The sequence below is a fragment of the Chiloscyllium punctatum genome, chromosome X (genome assembly GCF_047496795.1).
Source record: "Chiloscyllium punctatum isolate Juve2018m chromosome X, sChiPun1.3, whole genome shotgun sequence".
In the NCBI taxonomy this organism is placed as follows: Eukaryota; Metazoa; Chordata; class Chondrichthyes; order Orectolobiformes; family Hemiscylliidae; genus Chiloscyllium; species Chiloscyllium punctatum.
In genome coordinates this window covers 25,274,212-25,298,946 of record NC_092791.1, presented here as the reverse complement: position 1 = coordinate 25,298,946, position 24,735 = coordinate 25,274,212, and the positions used below count along the sequence as shown (strand labels likewise).

At 40.1% G+C, this 24,735-nt stretch overlaps 1 protein-coding gene across 1 annotated transcript in view; it reads left to right on the top strand.

The window, feature by feature from the left end:
- LOC140471237 (sonic hedgehog protein-like) overlaps nucleotides 1-24,035 on the top strand; it is a 102,532-nt gene extending 78,497 nt beyond the window's left edge. Inside the window, exon 3 of the mRNA XM_072567192.1 lies at nucleotides 22,977-24,035. Coding sequence (XP_072423293.1) covers nucleotides 22,977-23,647 — 671 coding nt within the window. The 3' untranslated portion in view covers nucleotides 23,648-24,035. The remainder of the gene's footprint in view (nucleotides 1-22,976) is intronic.
- Nucleotides 24,036-24,735: the final 700 nt, after the last annotated feature.

The following is a 24,735-nucleotide window of genomic DNA, read 5'->3' as shown; positions in this document are numbered from 1 at the left end:
GTGGATATTTTTAGTCAACGTATACGGGTATGTGATGATACACCTCTGGAGCAGGTGGGCCTTCTGGATAAAAGGTACGACCACTACCATTGCACTGCAAGAGCCCATAAAATCTTAGTATAAATGATCATATTCAGTTTGAGTTTGAAACTTATGACGGCTGATTTAAAACCCACATTTGCAATGGTTGAGAATCAAACCCTGGTCAACTGCTTGTAAGGCAGCAGTGGTAGGGGGAGTGGAGGAAAGAGAAGAGGAACTGGGGCTTCTATTCTTATGGAGGAGAAAGTGAGGACTGCAGATCAGAGTTGAGAATGTGCTGCTGACAAAACACAACAGGTCAGGCAGCATCCGAGGAGGAGGAGAATCGGCATTTCGGGCATCAGGCCTGATGAGGGGCTTATGCCTGAAATGTCGATTCTCCTGCTCCTTGGATGCTGCCTGACCTGCTGTATTTTTCCAGCACTACATTCCCCCTTCTATTCTTACGCATTGTCTTGTACTCTCTGCTGAAAAAATCGTGTGTGGCTTTGGATGTTGAAAGACCAGAAAGGATTCTGCTTTGAGATTCCATTTTCATATTAAGAATTATCAAATGGATGAGGTGCTTGATGGCAGCCGTTACCGGGCCTTTGAGTTCAAGACTATTGGCTGTTTTTGGAGATCAGTTTATTGGAAACAGCAGAATATGAAGGAATGTCATCAGAGAACTTACTCCCAAAGGATAGTAAGTTGTGAACTAGCTCATGAAGGAAAGACATGAATACAGACAGCTTAGTGAATTTTGTAGTCTTGAATGTATTTTTTTATTGAGATATGGATGGGGAATTGGATGTAGTAAAAGAAAAGAATTCCATTTCATTCATATCAAATGTTGGGATCTCTCACTTTCACATCACTATTGAGTGAGCATCTACAGTTCAAGCTGCTATCTGAATGAAAGTTGTTGATGTCAAGAGCAGAGAGACTTTGGAGTTCAGTTTCAGATAAACATGGCATTAAATGGACAAGCCATGCACCAAGTGGAAAAGGCCATTCATAAAAGCAAACAGAATACTGGATTTTATGTAAAGAAGTGTAGAGTCCAAAAATAAAGACATAATAGTGAATCTCTATAAAACTTTCATAAAGGAGTCAGCGCAGCATTACTTTTGAGCTTCATGCTCGTGGAAAGCAATTGAGAGGGGACACTGCAGATTCTTTAGGATGGGAGAACCAACAGAACACAAGACGCAATCAGATGAATGTCGTCTCTTTGTGCTGGCTCTAAAGGGTTGGACATTCCGACTGTGCAGTGGTTAGGCACATAACTGTCCATAATTCAACACTGGCATTGAATTACATTATCAAGATAATAATTAGCCAAAACCAAACAATCTGATACCCAAGGTTAAGACTACAGAACATTGTTGGGCTTTACTAACAAGTGGGTAGGATTTTCAGAGATTCTCATAGGCTCCTACTTTAACTTCACTAAAACTAGGAAAAATTAAATGGTTGTTTTCATTTTCAAGAACTTTCCATAAATTCTGCCAATCTTCCACTGAAGAAATGGAATGGGGTTGTGTGTGAAGTGTAGGGATTGAGAAAGTCTTCTAATCTCAACCTGACCCAAATGTTTAATTCTAACACCAGTCAAACTGTCCTGATCTGTGCTGATATTTCACTTTGCTTCTAGTAACTTCAAAGTGAAGTACATTAAAGCACAGCAGTCTAGAAGAGTAGAAGCCAGGATCTCATTTGTCTATGGAGATCCAAAGGTTATGCGCTTCCCTCAGTCCAATGCAATGCATCATCTCACAACAGGCATCAGAGTGGTTATGTTGACACCCGTTTGAGCAGCCACTCGCCAAGATAGTGTCAGCACAGATAAACTCAAGAGCAGTGGAAAATAACACCAGCAAAGACAGCTGTACTTTCAACAAAATAATTATTGGAAATTTCTGCCCAGAGCTGTCACAGCATTTTTCAAAGCTATTTTCTCATGTTCAGCAAACTGGCTGAATCCTGTCCTTAGCTGAGATGGCAGATTAGAATGCCTGCTGCCAAACCATTGACAATGCAGAGAAGAAAGAGCATAGACCGGTAAGAATTCTGTCTTCTTTATTTTTTTTTCTTTTTCCCTCCTGCCCCTGTCCTAAAATGAGTGAGACAACTGGATTTAGCTCACCTCCATTTGAATAAAGATTCAATTCTTCACACTACTCCAGGTATTCAGTTGATATGGTAGACTACGGGGTGGATGAAACAGGATGAAACACTTCCTGCAGAGACAAGGAATGGTGGAAATTAAATGGGACTTGTGCTTTTGTACATTGGTGACCGAGATCAGACCAGATTGTCTTTCTGCTAAAGAATTAGCATAGAGGGAAGTGGGGAGAGAGAAAAAAAGAAAATACCTCAGTTAAAAAAAAACACTGAGGGAAAATAAATTAAATATAAAAAGATGTATTTTTGTCAATCTAACACGATGGAAGTCCTCAACAAGAACTGTGTACTCTAACGTCTAAATTCTTAAATTAGCAGTTTGTGCAATGTGTGGGAAGTTTAAGACAGCCCTCTTGTTCCCACAGCTAATGCTTCCCTTATTGAAATAAGAACCTCTCAGATGTTTGTTGATGGGAGAAAGAGAGAATTTGCGCACTAATTCAGGAAAATGTACAAGGAGGAACATTTGTAACTTTCCCTTCTGTATAGCAAGACAATTCCTGGATGCTTTCTTTGGCAGATCTGTTGCTGTTTTCATTAAGCATATGCAAGCATTAAAAGCACAGAATTCTGGGGTTCAACCCAGTTAAGCAGCTAATTTAAAATTTTTTTTTAGGCAAATACAAGGTGTTTCAAAATCAGTGCAGCTGCATCTGGACAGACTGCAAATGATCAGAAATTTTAAAAAGCATTTAAATAATGTGTTGGTTTGAATCCAGCTGATAAGGCAGCTGATGTCGGAGACTGCATACGGCCCACCCAGGACTGAGAAGGTTGGAGCTATTGTGTGTCCCTTATGACGTTATAAAGAATAGGAAATATTGTGACTTATAGGGGAGTGGATAACGTTTTTCCATCCATATGCTAATACTCCTCTAACTTCCTGGCCTCAACGAAGCACATGAGAATTCTGTTGACCCTCCCTCTCTCTTTTGGGAACCACTTGAATGTTGTTCTGTCTCTGCTAACAGTATAGCTAAGGCAAGTATTTTCTGGCAGGCATTAGCTTTCACATTATCGTTCCACAGCATAGATATGGGACATTACCATTAAGAGATGCTTTCAAAAGCTTTTCTCTCCATCTCCATTGGTGAAGCCAGAGTTCTTTAGTATAAACCCAAAAGGCCATTTCTTCATGCAGATCAGGATTAGTAAGTATTCACAGGTTATTCAGTGAGTGTAGCCCAAATATAAATGCCAACTAACTTAACACATTGCAAGCCCAACCTGTGACCTTCTGGTTTGTCTGAGTTGGTTTTCCAATGAGTGGTACTTCATCCATGAAACCACCACTTGGGTTTTGCTTCTGGATCAATTGCATATCTGGCACATACTGCCAGATTTCAAGTTTGAGCTTCCAAAGTAAACAAAAGAAGATTTTCACCTGCTTGTTTTCATCATAGTTTGCACACCTCCTCTCCATGGAGATGCTGTCCACTTGTATAACACCAGAGCCTACATTCTGGCTGACAAAACCAAGGTTTTGGAGGGCGAACACCAAGTAAGTGCTCGAATTGAATAGCTGAAGGTTTGTAGTTCTCTATTACCAAGTACTGATAACTTCCTCCTGCTTATCCAGGAGGGACTACACTACCAGCTAGAGCATTCACTTATCAGATTCTCCAAGGTAAACTCTAAAGATACTCAGGAGAAAGTGAGGACTGCAGATGTTGCAAATTGGAGTCGAAAAGTGTGGTGTTGGAGAAGCACAGCAGGTCAGACAGCATCCAAGGAGCAGAATTGACGATTCCGGTAGGGGGTGGCTGAGAGATAAATAGGAGGGTGGGTTGGACTGTTTGGGGGGCGGGGGGAGGGGGGTAGCTTTGAAGGCAATAGGTGGATGCAAGTAGGTGATGGTGATAGGTCAGAGTGAAAGGTGTCCATCTTCCTTTCCACTTATCCACTCCACCCTCTGCTCCGACCTATCACCATCACTCCCCACCTGCATCTACCTATCGCCTTCCCGGGTACCTCACCCACAGCACATCCCTCCCCCTCCACCCCGATTTATCTCTCAGCCCCCTTTCTCCTGTTCTTTGGATGCTGCCTGTCTTGCTGTGCTTTTCCAGTGCCACACTTTTCGACTCTAAAGATACTCTGACTTTATTCTCAGGTCTTGAGCTCTCCAGATTCCAGCGGTGAGCTTGATTAGCATGCCCCTTATCAACAGCACTCTAGATTTGCCTGGTTCAGTTTTCAGCTGACCACGTCTGTCACAGAGGGTCAATGTTACATCTGTTACTAGACATTCAGAATCATTGTTTTGAAGCCAAGTAACATCCCACTCCCCACACACCCCTCAAACTTCTTGAGACTCTGCTCACGACCCCTTGCCTCACAAAGAAGGATGGTCATTAGTTACTTGTTACACAGCTGAGCAGTGTGGACAGCAGATACCAGAAATACCCCCAATTTAGCTAGTCAGCAACACAGTTAATCATAAACTGTGGGAGTACATTATCATCATCCTCTCCTGACCTAGACATCGACACAGTCTACCTGCCCCTACCAGCACAGACAGTCTAGAATCAAATTACGGTTAGCACCGAGCACTGGATGTATGAGAATGTGGTTTCCTACCTGAACTCCCAGGTAGCACCGTCGAGTAGCTGCCTTTTCAAGATTACAATATTTTAGAAGGACTACTCGGACAGATTGCTTTACACCAGTCAGCTTGATGTTCTGGTGTGACACCACGAGCTTATTCTTCATCAACTGAGAAAATTCTGTGCCAGGTACAGCAGTATAAGTGCATCTAAATGGGTAGACTATCCAATTAATGATGCAATCACAAAGTCAGTTCTTTCTTCGCCCAATATCTGCAAACACTTGTTACCCAACAATCCCTTGCTGGAATCTAATAATAAACATTGGCCTTGGTTGTTTAAACCCCCTGAACTATCAGACTAAATACAGAGACACAGAAGCTCATTGTCATTGAGACCTTCACACCACAAAATAAAGTTGATTAGCCCTTTGAGGTAATTGTTAGTTAGTCTCATTTTCCTGCTCTATATTTGCAAGTTTACATTTTTCATCTCTGTCCAATGTCCTTTGAAATTGTTGATCTTCTCTGCTTCCACCATCCTTGTGGGTAGTGATTTCCTGTCTTCCGGTTGATATCAAGTTCTTTGTCACATTTCAGGGACAATAACTAGGAAAACCTCCTGATCTGTTAGGGTCACTGAACCTTATGAAGGAGAGGGTTGAAACCAACTATTTGTTGAACCAACTTTAAAAGGAAAAGTAGTTACCATAGTAAGACTGTCACTCCTGAACTTTACTGATAATTCACGTTTTAAATTGTTAGCGATCTAGAATGTGATTAAGGTGGCATGCTGCTTTCAAAACAAGCCAGGTGTTTCTGTACAGATTCAGTCAGAAGGAATTGTAGGCAGTTAAAATTGCAGTCTACTTGCATATCTGATGCACTTATATCTTGATAAATGGATAACTAATTTGCTAAGAATGTTTATTTTGGGGGCAGCTTTTTAATGCAATACTTATAAAGAGCCATTATAATATTTCTAACTTGACCTAAAGTTGGGACGCCATGTTGGGGTTGTACAGGCCATTGGTGAGACCACTTTTGGAAATACTGTGTGTAATTCTGGACTCCCTGCCATAGGAACAATGTTGTTAAACCTGAAAGGGAGCAGAAAAGATTTACAAGAATGTCGCTGGGACTGTAAAGTTTGAGTAAAAGGGAGATGCTTAACAGGCTGGGGCTTTTTTCCGTGCAGCATTGGAGGCTAAGGGGTGATCTTATAGAAGTTTATAATATCATGCAGGGCAAGGATAGGATGAAGAGCCAAGGGTAGGGGAGTCCAAAACTAGGGCATAGGTTTAAGTTGAGAGGGGTAAAGATTTAAAAAGGACCTGATGAGTAACTTTTTCATGGAGAGGGTGGTGTGTGTATGGAATGAGCTGCCAGTTCCCCCTTTAGGAACTGACCACTGCCCTTAGTGGACAGTAAGCCTCTCTCTGGGCTAATTTAGTGGAGGGATGGGGTTAACACACTACTAAACTTAGGGAGGAGCTGTTCCTCTCAGGAGAACAATCCTAACCCCTGTTTTCCACACCCAGAGGGACCAAGAGTTCTGTTCCCATGTGATCCCACGTTATAAGAAAATCACATAATAGCAGCACCATTTAAACCAATGGGACTGGAATTGCGTTATAACTAATACAGGTCAGGAAAGTTCACCTTCTACAAATAATGGTCTGAATTCTTCAATAACAGTATAGCCAATTCATGTTGAAGAAACGTGTTATAGCAGAACTGACTGTATTTCTAGTGGAGCTCCTCATTCTTCTCTCTGACCCCCAGAATCCACAATTTTCAAACCAAAACTTGACATATAATTGCTATTCATTGATTTAGTTTGCCTCTTCTCCTGTTTCTTTTAATTCTTGGTGTCTGATGCCTTGGCTTTGGTTCCTCAACCAGGTTACTGAAACAAAAATCTTCCTGAACTCTACTCAATTCTAAAAGCTATCAGCTGAACTTTTAAATTGACATATGTTGTTATTATAGCTCAATTTTTGAATCCATTCATAGCTAATCAGTGCTAATAAGAGAGGAGTATCAATTGGAATTTGTTTATGGATTCTTACACCAACAAAATAAGAACATCTACTCAAACTGTGGTAGACCTAATTTATACATTTTAGTTTCTCATGAACATCTGTATGAATACGTTTTTAAAGTAAATGGAAATCAAATTGAAGTGGGCAGTCCATTCTCATTGCCTGCCAACTGCCATACTTAAAAATAAATGGAATGAGAAATTTTACTTTGTGAAAATCACAAAAGAAAATCTTAGCGAGTTTTGAGAAGATTTGTAGCTCAGGTTGAGGTTTTGGATGTAGGTTTGCTAGCTGAGCTGAAAGGTTCATTTCCAGACATTTTGTTACCTTACTAGGTAACATTTTCAATGGACCTCATGTGAAGTGGACCCCATCTACCACCCCCTGAGAAAAGGAACAGGAAATGACTTCACCACAGGAAATAACATCACCATTGGAAATGACATCACCAACCCAAAGAAACCTAAACATATAAATAGAAAGCATGAATTTTCAGCATTGCTTCGCGTGAGGCCCACTGAAGATGTTACCTAGTAAGGTAACGAAACGTCTGGAAATGAACCTTTCAGTACAGTGAGCAAACCTACATACAAAAGAAGATGCATGTAGACTGGTACAAGAAATAAACCAACAACGGCACTGGATTCCAACAGAGGCACAAGTAATTTACCCTAAATCACCCAGCATGTTTTCCAATTGTAAAATACAATACATTGAGTTTTCTCCCTCCTTTGCTTATTTTTCTATTCCAAAGAAGATAAATCATCTTGTGGAAGAAAGCCACAGGTGTTAGTAGTCCTGTGGTACCTTGGCCATGCGGCCTTTTATTGGATGGCATCTCTGTCAATAAGGCTTTGGTTGGTTAAACATAGTTATGGGGAAGTGCACATGAGAAAATCTTAGTTCCATGGTGCAGTTATTCACATAGCTATGAGGTAGTTCTTCCCTATATCATGAATGAAATGTCTGCATTGAACAGTTTTATACAGTGCACCTATGCAATGGGCATTTATACTTTGAATCAATTCAATCTTTCTGCAAAATTTAAGTAACATTCACTATTAAATTATTCCCATTAGCCTCCAAGTTTGATAAAATTAATCTTTTTACCTGGACAGTGTCTCCTCTCAAATTGACCTAATTAATATAATTTTCAAATATTTGCATAATTGATATACATTCCATATTGCCTTCTGGATGAAGGTGTTCACATTTTAAATCCCTGACTGATGTGCCTTTCCCTAGTTCTCTTGTCAATATTGACTAGATTCAAACATTAGTCAGTCTGTCTTCTTTCTGGCTGTAAAACATATCAGTTCTAGTGAACTGAAGCTGCTAACTAGGTTATGGCAATGAATGCTTCAAAGCACTGCAAAATAAAAGTCCTGCCATCCACAAAATCATTTTAAAACTGAAATATTTACAGAAAATTCTCTTTGGAATATGTTCTTTTTCTATATAACACTCTATTCTTAGTAATTCTCCAAGCCAGTTCTCAGCAAACCATTGTTATGGTTTGGAATTAGCATGAATACACAAAAAATCCTTAACTCGGAGATTCAGTAATGTCTGCTCATTCATCTCCACTGTGCTACTAGATTCAGTTCAGCTAATTTTCTCTAATACTATCAGCATTCTCTAATACTATCAGCATTAGCTGTATGTTTAAAAGAAAATCAAAGAAAATGCAAATGTTAGTGAAGTTTATCATAATTCTCCGTGTTTGGTCTCATTTAGAAAGGACACAGGTGTACAATCTGATGAAGTAGCATGTATTGTTCAAGCATGTAATTTCTCACATGTTGAATTAACAATTGGAGGTTGTGGGTCTCACTGCAGGGGAGGGGAAATCCGATGCAAATTCACCTTAGCTACTCTATAATAACTCTTGGCAGGTGGTACATTGACAGTGGCTTGGGAGCCGCAATCGATACCCTTCAGTTCTTTATTCATTTTTAAGCACCGTAGTAGCTAATAAAATCACAAAAGATCATCCTCTCCTCTATGTCTGAATACAGCACTTGTTTCTTTACGAAAGTATAATGGGGAATGGAATTTGGAATTTATAAAGGAGTGGATTTTCAACTTGCCACCCAAGTGTCTAGGTGACATTCAGCCACCCATCATAGAAATTATCTTTTTATCATTTCCATTGAAATCAGTTTGACATTTTTCATAATTACTAGCTGATCCACAATGTCAGTTCTATGTACAGAAGGCAAGTTAAAAATCTTCCCAAGGTGTTGAAAATTAATTAAGGAATGGAGGTTGTGTGGTCTGAGTTCAAATAAGAAAATTAAATCTATATATTTTCATTTATTTCATCTTGCTGCACTGAGTCATTTTAGTAAGATCAAAATTGCATATTCTAAATTGCAAATAAATGTATCAATGAATTGTTAACATGACCAGTTGGGCACAAACATGGTAGTGTTTCATTCCTCGCAGGAAATAAGTCCTGACTTTACAATTAGCAAGAAAAACAGAAATTGTTGGAGAAACTCAGCAGGTCAGCACAACCATCTGAGGAAGAATCACTGGACTCAAAACTCTACTTTCTTCCCAAATATTCTGCCAGACCTGCTGAGTTTCTCCAACAGTTTCTGTTTTTGTTTCAGGTCTCCAACATCCGCAGTTCTTTGTTTTATTTTAGAATTAGTGTATTGTCCTATTCATTAATTGGTGTTACAGAGTAAGGGAGAAATGCTGATAATAGATCCTAGAATGTGCAACTCAGCAGTACTGTTGTAACTAATAAAAGCTTACTTGACATCCCTTGTTACTTTTGTTCAAACTCTGACTCTGGCAAATAACCAATCTGTTTGTCTTTGTGTGATGACTGTCTATCCATAACTTGGTCATTCAGTGAGACTCCTCACATGACTACATCCTGTCTCCAAGAGGATATTTTAGTCAAGTGTCCTTCTTGAGGGGAAAGTTGACATTTCATTCATTAATCTTCCAAGCAAGGAAGGTGTAAATTGCCAATTCCATCCTCCTCCTCCCATTTCTAATTTTAGAAGCAGTAGCATCCTAGCTGATTACAACCAAAATAGTACAATAACACATCAAAATTAAAACTGAAAGATTGTCATTTGCTTTTCCGGCTTCTGTTGGCGTAGAACAAGCCTAGGTGTTGTCACTGTCTCTCTTTGAAGCAGGTTATTTTTGGGTCAGAGTATTTGTTGGAAAATGTGTGATGTCAACATAGCATAGCCTAAAATAAGAATAGAGAATACTGGAGATACTGAAATTGGTCTGGCAGTATCTGTGGAGAGAAAAACAGAATGACAACAAGAATTTTATCAGCACATCATCGGTTTCACTGCTAGGACCAAATATGCGTCCCAAGATCATTCACGTGGGTCAGTGGTGGGACAGCAAAGTGGATTTTTCTGGTGACTGCCAAACAAGAAGCTAATGCTGGGATTGCCATCCAAATTAAAGATGGTGGCCTGTCTCTCCAAGCTGCTGGCTCAACTGGAGTTCTGCAGTGTCACTGATGCAATCTCTACACTGTCTGCAGGGACAGAGAGGCAGGCAGATCTTGGTGATTGTTGGGAACGGTGAAAAACTCTACAGCAGTGGTGTGGGATCTGTAGGCACAGTCTCCAATGGCCATGGAGCATCCAAAAAGAAAGGTTTCCCCTCTTTTCAACCCTATCCCAGAAGTAACAGAAAGGCAATCTTGATGCATTTGGCAGTCTCCCAACATATAGGAGATACAAACAGCACCTTAAGATGGAGGCTCTGAAAAACTTTTACATTTTTTTAAAATCAAAGGCCATAGCCACCAGGCCATATCATGGAGGTGCAGAACCCTCTACTGGATAGCCCAATGGCTATACTGGGAGGTGGGCAGGCAGGCTTCACAGCTGGATGGAACACTAGATTTCCAGGAAGCTGCTTCCATATCTCTTGGCCATATTCCAGCCTCGGGTGGGAACCCACATCCTAATTGGAAAATTCAAATCCACAATGAACTCTGTATCTCTCTCCACAGGTACTGTCAGAACTTGATAATTTATAGCCTTCCTGTTTTTATTTCAAATTTTCAGCATGCACGGTATTTTGCTTTCATAACAGTGTAACCTAAAACAGACACTGATGCTAATAATCTTACATTGCCACACTTTTTAGAAGCAGCCTCATTGTCAAATTTCCCCAACCACGCATTTTGCATTTGCTCAACCTGAAGTTTCTGTCTTCCTTCAAAGGTTTCACAGTATATTTGTGGAAGTTCGTAGGCAGAAATCCCATGTTCCAACTTTAATGAACTGGTTCCTGTGTTCATTTGAATTTCTATGCGACTTTTAACCATTATTAATCAAAGCAGAGGAATTTCTACCCCTGGAGCCTCACTTAATCTTATTTTATGTTACCTCTAAACTCAATAGAAAACCACAATCCTTTTCACCTGGAAAGGGAACTTTCATGATTATTTTTCTCTTGAGACAGAGAGATGTTAAGACTTTAAATAGCCATTTTTGGTTTTGTGTGTATCTTCAATTTGTTCTTTTTGCACTTGTGGAAGGTTAAAACAGCGGTACTGCTGTGGTATTGTACAATGTATTTTGAAACATCCTCATTTTGATTCCTCCTCTGAATTTTCAGGCCCTGTAGAGAGGGATAGGGAGAATAGAGGTGGATAGAGCCAAAATTACCAGTATAAGGTGGTATGCTAATTTCTTGGTTGCAGATAATTTGGCAAAGGCGGTTCTGAGCTAATAGGTTTACCTGTTCCCACAATAGTGGGTAGCAAATTCAGTTCATTAAAGAGCCTTATTAAGTACACTTAAGGGAGGTTGACTGGGGTATCCTGTTGGCTTCCAGGTTCCTGAACTGACAGTGGAGAGGGTGAAAAAATTATTTTATTTGCCTTGGGCTAGCGCACTACGCAGGTCTAAAAGTACTCTCTACTTCTCCACCCATTCCCACACTGGTGCCCTGGCTTCTGTTTCTGTTATTTAAACTTCTAAAAAAATGTTGGCGAGAGGATGCCTCCATGTTAAAGCACTCTCTGTTAGTAACTACCTATTGTAGTCAGCTGCTCCTCCCAAGCTGGAAAATATTGATAGACCCTATAGTTTCAAAAGCCTGCTGGCTGCCCTTAAAAAGACATTGCCCAAGCCAATTAAAGGGGCATTTCCTCTTGAAAATCCCAAATAGTGATTTCCAATTGGGCAGGTATTCTACCCAGCAGAGTTCTGACCCCTGTTTCCTATCACTGGTGAGGAAGTCCAGCCCCTGATCTCCAGTGGAATAGTGGCAGGGTGTTTCAATTGCCATGTGTCCCTTGGCAGGTTAGAGATTGGCATAGCCAGCATTTCTACAATTGATTCACTTTCCAACAAGAGGCACTGGATAGATGAAGTCTGAAAATTGGTTGAGTAAAGCATCCTGCTTGATTGTAGTGTTCACCATTGTCAAAAAGTCTGCATAAGCCTAAATAGCAAGCTTACACACAAGTTTGAGATTTTCTAGTTTAGTCTCAGGAATAACATGATTTTCTTGTCCCGTACTAAGAGTCAGCTCAACAAGGTGGAAGCACTCATCCCTCTGAATTGGAATGCTGTGGGCTCAAAAATAGTTCCTTAGTCGTGAAGCACTTTAAGACATGTTGAGAACGTGTAAGACGGTATATAAACCTCTGACTTTACATTAATAGTGTTGGTGGGAGGGCTGGTATTGAACTGAAATTAGATGAGATAAGATTCCCTACAGTGTGGAAACAGGCCCTTTGGCCCAACAAGTCCATACCGGCCCTCCGAAGAGCAACCCACGCAGATCCATCTCCCTCTGACTAATGCACCTAACACTATGGACAATTTAGCATGGCCAATCCACCTGACCTGCACATCTTTGGACTGTGGGAGGAAACCTGAGCACTTGGAGGAAACCCAAATTCAAGAGCTTGTTAGGGTGCAGAGATCACATTGAGAGCTCAGGCATGCCAGCCTAGTTCACTAGGCCAGTTGGTGATTCATTTTAATATGTGCACCTATCTATATGAAATGGATATCAACCAGTCCCTTCTGTTAGCGCCAGCAGGATCCCTGCTGCAGTACTGATTTTGTTGGTGTGTTAATGAAGTCTGAAGAAAAATGATTTTACATTTTAAGATCTATAATACTGTTGCTCCACAAAGACAAAGTTTCTTCACTGTTCTTAACAAATATTTCTGTCAGCCGTGCTCTATTTGCTTTGAACATATTTTATTTATCCCCGTATCCCAGAGAATGTTTTAATGTTGAGCATGTTGGTTGTTAGGACAGGTGCAAAATCCTATGGGAATAAAATAGGATTCATTGCAAAGGTTGCTGAAGGTTTTAGTCCTTTGTATATTATTACCTTCCTGAGGCTTTGGCCAGCAGTCAGCAGATAAATACTGTCAATGTTTAATTAGCCTCCTGCTGGAGCCCACTGGGGTTATTAAATGGTTCAGATTGTAGAGACATGACTGGTTCACTTAGACATGCTAAATTGCACAAGCCCTGTGCAGTGCTGACTGATTTTACACCTCTCTCAGCTTCAGGATTGCAAATGTGCAATACAGCTTTTTCATTTCCTCTGCCAATTTTCTTCTCTCCTAAAAATGTTTACATTAAACCCACCACTACCTGACCCAAGTAGTCATTATTCATGTGTAGATGTTGGCAGGCTATTTGAGAATCACAGTCGAAACCCTCCTTCATCTCGCCTCTAGCACCTGAAAGTAGAAACAGCGGTGGTTCTCCTCCTCCACCCTCAAAACTAAATAGAGACTAGTCCAGCCTAGAGATCAGAACTTTGCATATCCAGTCACTACAAAAAAGAATGAGGCATTTGAGGAACCTGTGTAGTAACCTACCATCGCTCTTTGGTGTATATCTGCTTGTTCTCTTGCCAAAACTGGATTAAATTTTAAAAAATGAAATAACCAAAAGTGATATAATGAAAGGACCATCATCAAGCAACCAAATGTAGGCTAGCAAGGGAGACTATAACAAAAATGATAGTTGATAAATATCAGATTAAACTGAAGGGCCCTTGTTGTCTTCTAACTGATGTCTCATCCCACATTTCAATCTTCACGTCCTTGGGTTCTCCCAACCTTTGTTGATGAATCTGCTGGTAGTACAGTAAATGTTAGTACGAACTAGAGAGGTTATCGGCTTGATCATGATTTGTGCTCAGTTTACTGACATCAGTGAGAAGAGTGTGGCATTCTTTTCATAAGCTTTTACATCTTGCTGAGGCACTCTGCACCTTCAAAAACCTGTTTGTTTGACCACATCCTTAGGTGACGACTGTAACTCCTTTCTTTAAACTCCTGCTTGACACCAATGTTTTGCCCACACTGTTCCTCTGTAAAAAGCAAAAGTGTTTAATATTCAGTCTTTGCCAGATGTTCCAGTTCTATTTTGTCTGAAGTCTAATCTTCCTTTCAGACATGTGCTGTAATATAATAACGGTCTACAGGGAGTGATTACAAGGTTGTAATCTAATTGGACAGCTTAAACAACATTATGACCATGAAAGTGAATCTTGAGCAGTTTGTATTATTTATTCAGTAAATTTTAAAATTGTATTTTATGCTGTGCCCACTCTTATGTTTAACCACTCCTGACTCTCTGCCAATAACTATGCCCCAGTTGAGAGGATATTTCTCTGTAAATAGTTTACAATAACTTGCCATTTCCATGTGACCTCCCCCCCCAACCCAGCTGACTTATGTTTGGGGAAGTGATTAGTGTAAGCTGCTGAACCCCTAGTTTTTTAAGTTATTTAGTTATTTAAGGCAAGGGTAGTCAAACACGGTGTCATTAAAGGTGGCAGGATAAGTAGAGAGAGCAGTTAAGAAAACTCACAGTATTCCGGTTTTATTATTAGGGGCATAGCATACAACAACTAAATAGATTGTGCTGAACTTGTTTAGGACATTGAATAGACTTCAGCTGGATTACTGTGTACAGTTCTGGGTGCCACACTTCAGGAAGGATGTGAATGTGTTAGAGAGTGCAGAGCAGATTCATATAACCGTTCCAGGGATGTGACATTTCAGTTCTAAAGATGGATTGGAGAAACTAGGATTATTGTCTTTGGAGAGCAGAAGGCTAAAAGGAGACTTGATAGAAGTTTTGAAAATTGTGAGGGATCTGGACAGAAAGGAAGAAACTGTCCCCGCTGGTACAAGGATCAAGAATGAGACAGCATAGATTTAAAGTAATTTTGAAAGGAAGCAAATGCATTGTGAAAGAAAAAAAACTTTTTCTTCCATCTGGTGGTGAGGGTTTGGACTGCACTGTCCAGAAGTGTGGTGGAAGCAGATTTGATTGCAGCATTCAAGAGGATATTAGATGATTATTTAAATAAAAATAATATGCAGGTTTGAGGCAAAAAGGCGGAAAGTCATAATACTCACGCAGTCAGCCAGTGCAGATGGCTTCCTTCTGCACCATAATGATTCTGTGAACATGGGCTTTAACCTGTCTTGCACAGGAGCTGCCAGAAATGGTGCCATTGTTAGCCACAAGCAGTTCACAAACATTACTTAAAGATGCTATTGATTAAATCCTCAGTCGTTGTATTGCCGATCTTGTGCTGGTGCTTTTTTCAAAAAATAACTGGCCACTAAGTCTTGCCACTAGGTCTGTTAGTCGACTGCGATTGATGCAGTCTCCGAAAAGTCACAATTCAATCCACTTGCTGAACTTTCCACCTCAAGTTTGTCATGTTACTAATGTCACCTTGTTCACACCAGTACCTAATGCTACATTATGCAACATGGCTCTCCACACATCTCATGTTTGGAATAGCAAAATCTAGAATTGTATCTTTGAACGCCTAATAGAAACATAAAAATCAAAGTATAAAAATTCCACAATCGCCACGAATGATACTGAATTGCTTAACATTCCAGAGGTAGTTTTCCAAAGTTCAGTGTTGATATAAACTGGCTTAGTACTGTGCTATTTTGAATAATGGGAAATGATTGAACAACTTAACAGGAGACGACAAATATTCCCAGCCTCAATTAGGGGGAGCCCAGTGCAAAAGGTGTGGGTGAAGCATTCACAGCAATCTTCAGCCAGAAGAGCCAAATGGATGATCTATCTTGGCCTCCTCGAGTGCCCCAGCATCACAGATACCAGCCTTCAGCCAAATTGATTCACTCTATGTAATAGCAAGAAATAGCTGTAGACACTGGGCACTGCAAAACAATGGACCCTGACAATAGTATTAAAGATTTGTGTTGCAGAATTAGCCACACCCCTCGCCAAGCTGTTTCAATACATCTACAGCACTTGATGCCCATTTAAGTCCTATATGCACAAAGCAGGACAAATCCAACCTAGTCAATTAACAACCATTAGTCTACTCTCAAGCATCAGCAAAGTGATGGAAGTTGACGTTAACAGTGCTTTCAAGCAGCATTTACAAAAGAATAGCCTGCTCACTGATGCTTAGTTAGGGTTCTCTGCTGGTGGAAGTCATACCTAGCAAATAGGAAGATGGTCATGGTTGTTGAAGGTCAATAATTTTAGCCACAGAACATCTCTTCTAAAGGTCCATAAGGTGGTGTCCTAGACTCAACCATCTTCAGCTGCTTCATCAATGGCCTTCTCTCCATCTTGGGTCAGAAGTGGGGATGTTTACTGCACAATGTTCAGCACCAGTCACAACTCGTCAGATACTGAAGCAGCCCATGTTCAAATGCAGCAAGACTTGGACAATATTCAGGCCTGGGCTGATGTGCTGCAAGTGTCAGGCAATGACCATTTCCAAGGAGAGAATTGAACCGTCTCCCTTTGACATTCAGTGGCATCACCACTGCTGTATTTCCCACTTTCAAAGTCCTGGAGTTACCACTGACAAAAAACTCAACTGGTCCAGCACTGTAAATATTATGGTGACAACAGCAGGTCAGAGACTGGGAATTCTGAGTGAGTACCTCTCTTTCTGACTTCCCAAAGACTGTCTGCCATCTATACCCAGCAACATAGAATGCACTCATTCAAAATAACCTTCTCATTATAATCTTCTCCGTGGCAATTAGAGATGGGCAATAAATTCAGTGAAGGCTAAGTCCAGTTATTGAATACAAATGTTTCCAGTGTTTTTAATAGATTACTATACTTATATTTGATCATTGAGGTGATACAATTGCTGGTTATTGTTATTTTCCATTTAACACGCTTAAAAGCCACAAAACGTGGGTACCAGTACTGCACCAGCAAGCAGGTACAACTAAAGTTGACAGTTTCATATTTGTTCAGCAATTGAGTGGTCAATGTTTGTGTTAGTCATTAAATGATGGTGACCCTCCATCCAAATACCTGAATATTTGCAATTACTCTGAGGGCTCAGTGGGCAACTAGTTAATTAATACTAAATAGTACACATCAAGCTGGTCCCAGCTTTAATTTGTAGTTTATCCTCAGTTAGCAATAGTAGTGATGGCAACATAACATTTGGGCTCAAAGCCTAAGGACAGCAATAGGGAACCCCAAGCTAGCAAGTATGTGTGCGCAGCTACAAGTTAAGGACAGATTAACATGTTTGCACTGTCCATCACAGCACCTACAACTTCAGGCTCACATGAAGAAAAGCATGGATGAGGTACTGAAAGGCTGCAAACATTAATGCAGCTGTCCAGCAAAGGTGTGGGCCTCAGGCGAGGACGGAGGAGAACAGCAAGGAATTGGAAGAAAAGCAAATGGTTGAATACTAACTGCAAAACGAAGTACTTTATTCAAATCAACATGATTGGAAATGAGAGCTGTGTAATTTCTATTCTCTGTAGGTTTCTATGGTAAAATAATGCAAGAGCAGCTGACCATAATGTTTGTGGAATGATTAAAAGGATTTGTAATTTCATTGGTCCACATTTACCAAGTTCTTACCTTTTTGTTGATTGTGGGAAATTTCTATATTCAACAATCAATATCCAGCAGCAATTGCAAGACATTTATGTCTGTGAAGGTCAAACAATGGCACAAACCTAGAGAGTTAAACAAAAATAAGATTAGTATTGAAATTGCTTCCCTATGTGTGTTCTCGGGGTGGACATATTCTGCTTTGTCCCTTGTCATTGGCATTGTCATGTCAAATTGCACTGGGAGTTTAGGATGTCACTACATTTTTCAAGTGAGAATCAACAATTGGCAACCTCAGTTTTTGTTTCAATGCAGTAGTTGCTGACCGAGTACAACCTGCCCTGCTATTAATATTTGATATTGCAGTATCAATGACCTGAAATTGAATATCCTCGTAGATCATACATATAAGGAAAGGGTTGGAAGAGATTGTATTATTTTGAGTACCTTAAAAGAACCGCTCTTAGTTCTGATGATTTATTCTTTTACAGAAGGCTGATCAGACTTTGTGTGGCATGAGCTTGCCAGGTTTCACGTTTTAGCCTAACATCTGGGTCATCCAGTCAATTGGCAGCAATCCAAAAACCAGCTTTGAAGATAATATATAGGGACCAAAGTTCTTATGATGCTCTGGGGTTGGGTAACTTAGAAAGATTGGAGATAAGGACAGATTTGCACAAAGGATCTGTTCTAGGAATGTATCAGGTCTGATCTGAAACAATATTGTTTATCAGCAAAAGATAGGAGAAGTTATATAGGACATAAATAATAGCTCAGAAGGTTACAAAGCTGACATCCTGACCCACAAGAGTGAACCTCAAGCAGTTCATACAGTTGTCAAAAATTTAATAGTATTACACGTTTCCAGGCATTGTTTATATTTTATAAATAATATTTTAGGGGTAAGAGGGTGAACATTTCTGTTGGCATTCCTTTTTGTAACAAAGCTTTTCATGTTGTTATCTACAAACTTTTGACATGATTGTAGTTCTTTTGACAGAAGATGGACTTGTTTAAGAAATTAGTACTAGGATCTTTGTTATAAAGGACAGATAAAGATGCTTCTCGGGACAGAGAATTTTGCTGGGGAAAGAACAGACAACTGCAAGCTCTGGTTCCTTCCAAAAGAGGCGAATTCTCACGAATACAGTTGTTTCAGCAAGACTAACAGGATAGTGATTTGGGAACTCTGTTGTTTTACTCCTTTCTCATTAAGCCATGCTGGAGAGGGTGGGTGGGGTGGGGCAATTATTGTGGAGAAAGTGAGGACTGCAGATGCTGGAGATCAGAGCTGAAATTGTGTTGCTGGAAAAGCGCAGCAGGTCAGGCAGCATCCAAGGAACAGGAGAATCGACGTTTCGGGCATAAGCCTTTCTTCAGGATTCCTGAAGAAGGGCTTATGCCCGAAACGTCGATTCTCCTGTTCCTTGGATGCTGCCTGACCTGCTGCGCTTTTCCAGCAACACATTTGGGGCAATTATTGTGCCTTAGTTGCTGCCTAAGCTTATATCTACAAATTCAGTACATCAGAGCCAGAGTGAACTTGGTCTGAATGGTTTGGTAACACATTGGGTAGTCCATCCACCCCTCGTTATTTCACAATTTGAATATTTTCAATAGTTCTGTCATAATCTAATGATAAAACTTGGTACTGTACATTAAGTCAAGTACGTTTTAATTTCAGAAACTGTCATAAACAATTCACCATTTTTTAAGGTTAGCAACAGTTATTTTAATTGGTACTTTAAGTCACGAGGCAAGATCATAGTTATTGTTTGAAGCAAATATTTGAATAAAAACAGAAAGCGCTGGAGAAACTCAGCAGGTCTGGCAACATGCATAGAGAGAGAAATAGAGTCGACATTTTGAGTATAGCTCCAAAGAGATATTGGACGTGAAATACTAATTCTGGGCTGAATTTTCCCAGCCACTGAACAATGTGGGTGTGATGAGAAAATTTGCAAGATTCGGGTAGCAAGGAAATTCCCAATGCAAGAGCTAAAAGTCGCATTTTCCAAAGGAGTGTTGAACAGTGAGATGAGATTCTCATTAGTGAGCGGTGAGAGGCTGATTTACATGGGTAAGCATATATTAACATCTCACAGTGCCATCACCTGACCTCATTCTCCCACCTTCAGGATAAAAAGTAGATAGAGACAATTCCCAACATGAAAGTCAGATCAGTAACCTTGTGACTCCAAAGCACTGCTTGTTCATCTGGACCTTGTCAGTCACCAACATCACAGGGCACACTCCATGGGCAATGACTGTACATTTCCTCCCCTGCCTCCCAATCCACCAGGACCTCCAGGTCCCTGTCAGTAAAGTAGAGTGACAAATACCCTCTGAGGCAACTGACAGGAACTATGAAGGGCAGCTGCAGAGTGCCTGACCCAGTGTCCAGCTTGGTTTTAAAGGTGGTGCAGATGGCAGAAATCCAAGGAGGTCCCAGCAGCGGCCTGTGTCGAGTGGGAGAATACAATGGGGGTAGAGTGGCATAGGGATGTGGTACACAGGTAATGCAGTGAGTTTGGGAAGATAGCATAAGAAAACTCACTAGGGCTCACAGAAAGAAACCCTCCACTTAGTCAATTTCTCGTAAAATTCAGCTGTGTTACTTTCTCCATAGATGTTGCTGAGTTTCTTCAGCACTTTGTTTTGATTTCAGTTCTACAGTACTTTAGAATCACTGTAACTGTTTATGTTTTAATGTCTTGTGATGATGATTTATTACTTGGACTGTGTGGTTTTCATTGGGAATTGCATTTTTATATGCCTGTAATAAAAATACATGTTCTCCACATGTTTTTGCATAATTATGATGGTAAGTACAGTTGAATGATTATACTGAGGGAGGGGATAGGAAGGGAGTTGGTTGCTTAACTCAGTTAGCTGGGCAACATGTTTGCAATGCAGAGTGATACCAATAGCCTGGGTTCAATTCCTACACCAATTAAGGTGACCATGAAGGACTTTCCTTCTAAACCTCTCCCTTTGCCTGAGGCATGGTGACCCTCAGGTTAAACTCACCACCAGTCATCTCTCTCTAATAAAAGAGCAGCCTTCTGGTCCTATAATATCTGGCATTAGCCATTAATAGTCATATGAAAGCTCATTCAACCTGGAAAACACCAAAGCTGAGCCCAATCCTGTCCTCACCTGCTGTCCATGCACACATATTTAAAGCATTATTACTGGTTTGCAATTGGGAGCAGGAACCCTGACAGAGGGGAATTAAATCACTCCTACCGCTGCCTTGCCTGAGCTTCATGGATTCACTGTGCATCAAGCCTGGCTTCTCCTGGTTCCATGGGTCAGCTGGGGATGCTGGACAGACCAGGATCATTTTAACACCAAACATGTGGGACTGGATGGGGTAGGAAGGTAAAATATAATCTAAGCCTATTCATACATAGAAGCTAGCTAATCCTATCCCCAGCCTTCCAATTATGTACCGCACTGTGCAGTGGCTCATCTAACTGCAGCATTATTATTAATTTGTAAATTGGGCTGTTTTTGCAGTTTCTCAGCTTAGTTAAAGAAGGGTTTTTTTTCACTCACTTTTAGCTTCAGGCAATTACAAAATTATTTGCCAATAAGTTTTGCCCAGGATCTCAAAACTTTATAATCCACATAATTTACAATCATTAACTTGTGCAATCTTGACATTGTCACTACTGTATGACAACCACACTGACTCTCTCAAGTTGTAAAAAATATACATTTAGCTGTTTTACTTTCAGTGCTGTGGTGTTTATTTTTACAATTTTTAGTTTTCAAATGCTACTGAGATTGTTGCTGAAACTGCTTCAGAGGAGATATTGACCCTAACCATTTCAAGCAGTGAATAATAATGATGCATGCAGGGGGAAATTCATGCAGGTGTTCCTGCAGTTTTCTAAGTTGATCTATGTATACTAATTCAACTCCTTCAAAGTCTTGGGGTCTAGCCTATAGTATTACACTCCCTGCCCCCGCAAATCAATCACCCCAACATCAATGTAAAAACTGCTTCCTGTTTGTATGGTTCCATAGGTACGTCAAGTGTGGTATTGACCAGGTCAATTATTCCTCTGTTGCTCTTAGCTAATTGTAACACAGCGTTTCCCCTCTGAACTGTCGGTAGGGAAATTGGCTCTTTGGGTGAGTTGCTGCATACTTGCCAGTTCTGGAACCACAAGGAGAGCAGGTGAAAATTCGTGAGAAAGTTTTTTTTGTCTTTAAATTTTTTTAGATGCCGATTTTTCTCTTGTCTGACCATTGATATCATAAGACAAAACTGCAGAAAACCATATTTTCTAAAAAGGAAATTACAGGCTATTGATATTAATCCTACCTCTTGAATGAGATCTTTTCCCTCCAAGGGCATATTATCACCTTTTAACAAGTCCATATCAAAATATTTGAATTGCAGTGTCCCTTCATGCTGCTGCCAAGATTCCTGATGAAAATGTTCCTTCAGATGCAAATGATTGGATAAATAGGATTTTGCTTTTTTCCCCCTCCAGCACATTCCAGTTGATGGATTTTAACTGTACTTCCTAAGTGCAATGCAGCCTTAAAGGCAGAAGGTTGATTGCCACCTCTAAGTTCTCAATAAATCAATGACAAAACAGCAGGAAAAGACCCTCCTGTGTCCAATTTTGACATTAATGACCAAATCCATCGTGACCTAGTCAAGTCGGTTCCTGTTCAGTGAATAACCCGTTTCCCACAAATTGATTTCATCTCTCAGGAGTATTCAATGGGCTTCTTCAGTTTGTGATGAAGATATTCACAGCTCTAACATGTATTGTGCTGCTGGTGGAATGTTATGACCATGCTGAGTGAGAAATCATGTTTTCAGTTCTATGGTTTTGGTAACATGAGGATACTATCTCTTCTTTTCATTAGGTTTATTTATTTAGGTAACCTTCTTTTCGTTAAGTATATTTCTTTATTTTGTCATTTTCTATCCCTTTTCTTTGCTGAAGGTACCACCTCATCTTGGTAACCCTTAAGTACATCTCTTAAGTAGGTGGTCTTGATGTACAAGTCCAATCCAGTGAGTGTTTCTCCAGTTATTTGACCTTGATGGGCAGCATAGCCTCACCATATCCACACATAAGCACTTTTCAAAAGGGCCACTGAAAAACAATCAGGAATGGGGAACTCTAGATAATTACTTTCCCCACTGCAGAGCCCTAGGGTACTGAGCCAATGTATCCCATTTCATTTAAAGATTCTTTTAATTATTTTAATTTCATTGTCACAGAGCTGGAGAACTCTATTTGGTAAGTTAGTTCAGGATGTTTAATCCCTATTCGTTTTATCTTTCAGATAATTCATTGGCCACTAAAACAGGTGGCTGTTTCCCTTCTAAAGCCATGGTAACACTGGAAAATGGACAAACCCGAGCTGTGTCAGAGCTGAATCCTGGGGACTGGGTCTTAACAGTGAATGCAGTTGGCCAGGTGGTCCCCAGTCAAGTCCTTCTCTTTCTTGACAAAGAAGAAGAACTGAGAATCTCTTTTACTGTGCTGGAGACTGAAGACCCCAGACAGCGGCTGGAACTCACAGCAGCACACCTCATCTTTGTTTCTGATAATAACACTGACGAAATGGAGAACTTTAGACCAACATTTGCTAGTCGAGTACGTACGGGTCAGTTCGTCCTTGTGAGAGAGATTGGCTCAGGCCAGTTGCGTTCATCTAGGATTAAAGCTATCTATGTGGAAGAGGACACTGGTGCCTATGCACCACTGACATCTCATGGCACATTGTTAGTGAATAATGTATTGGCATCTTGTTATGCAATGATAGAGAAGCACCACTGGGCACACCTGGCATTTGCACCTCTCAGACTCTTTCACTCATTGACTTCTTTGTTACCAGTTCTCCATCCTCAGTATGACAATGCCACACAGGAGAGTGGCATCCATTGGTACTCCAGGTTTCTCTACAGCTTAGGTGAAAAGGTTCTAGACAGGGAAATGTTTCACTCTTTATGAAGAGTTGCAGGAGCAGGCCAACATTGCCTGATGAAGATGCAACCTCTGTGTATCTGAGATGCACCAGGTCGATCTGCATAAGCACCTGCATGGTCTTCAGCTTTAAGCAGCATTGTGGACTTCTAATTCTGTACAAGGGAACTCCACTCCCAGGGATAGAATTTATTTTGTGTGTCAGTAAATATACATTCAGAATATATTTTTCTACGTCACATATATAACTTTTAATTGTCCCACTGAATGTATATACTTTAAATATGTTGCGTGGTTAACGTAATCATGGTCAAAAACAAGTCAGTTTGGGGAATTATTATAAAGTTTATTTTTATATTTCTGAATTGTAATATAATTTTTTGGGATAAAGTCAATATTAATAGAATTATGTTGCAGTATTTCTAATAGTAATGATGAAAGTATGTAATAATGTTTTGTTAATTTAATTTTCTTTGTTTTTATGGAACTAATGTCTGTCTGATCCCTTTGAAATTTGTATCTCTCCAGCCACTTTAACATGAGTTGGGTCAAGTGGCATTGCTCTCACTTCTGTCTCCTTGCCGCTTTCCGTTTTGTGTGTCTTTTATAATATTTGATCTGTCTGTCTGTCTGGCTATCCTTGTGCTCTCCCTTTTTTACTCACTTGTTTCCATGTTTAATTTTCTTTGGATCTGTTCACCCATGTTATATATTTGTTTTTCGATTCATATTCTGCATAATTTCCTCTGTAGCTCCATGTCATCATCTTTAAACAAATGCAGAAAAATGACAGGTGTAGTCACTTTTTAACCTATCTCACTTGTATTGAGCTTTTGTTCCATAAATCTCTCGTGTGTTATGTAAGGAATTTAATATTCAATTGTTTTAATCTGAATCAACTTCAATTAACCTGCAGATTGCACTATAACCTAGCTGTGAACTGGTCCATACATACTTTAGATTATCTTATGCATGTGGTGTTGTAAACCTCAAGGCAGGAGTGGAGCAGAAAAATCTGACTTTATCAGCCTGATCAGAACCTATTTATATTGCAGTTAGTTAAAAATCAACATAAGGAGTTGGGTGCTTTTACAAAGACTCATGCTGAAATAAGT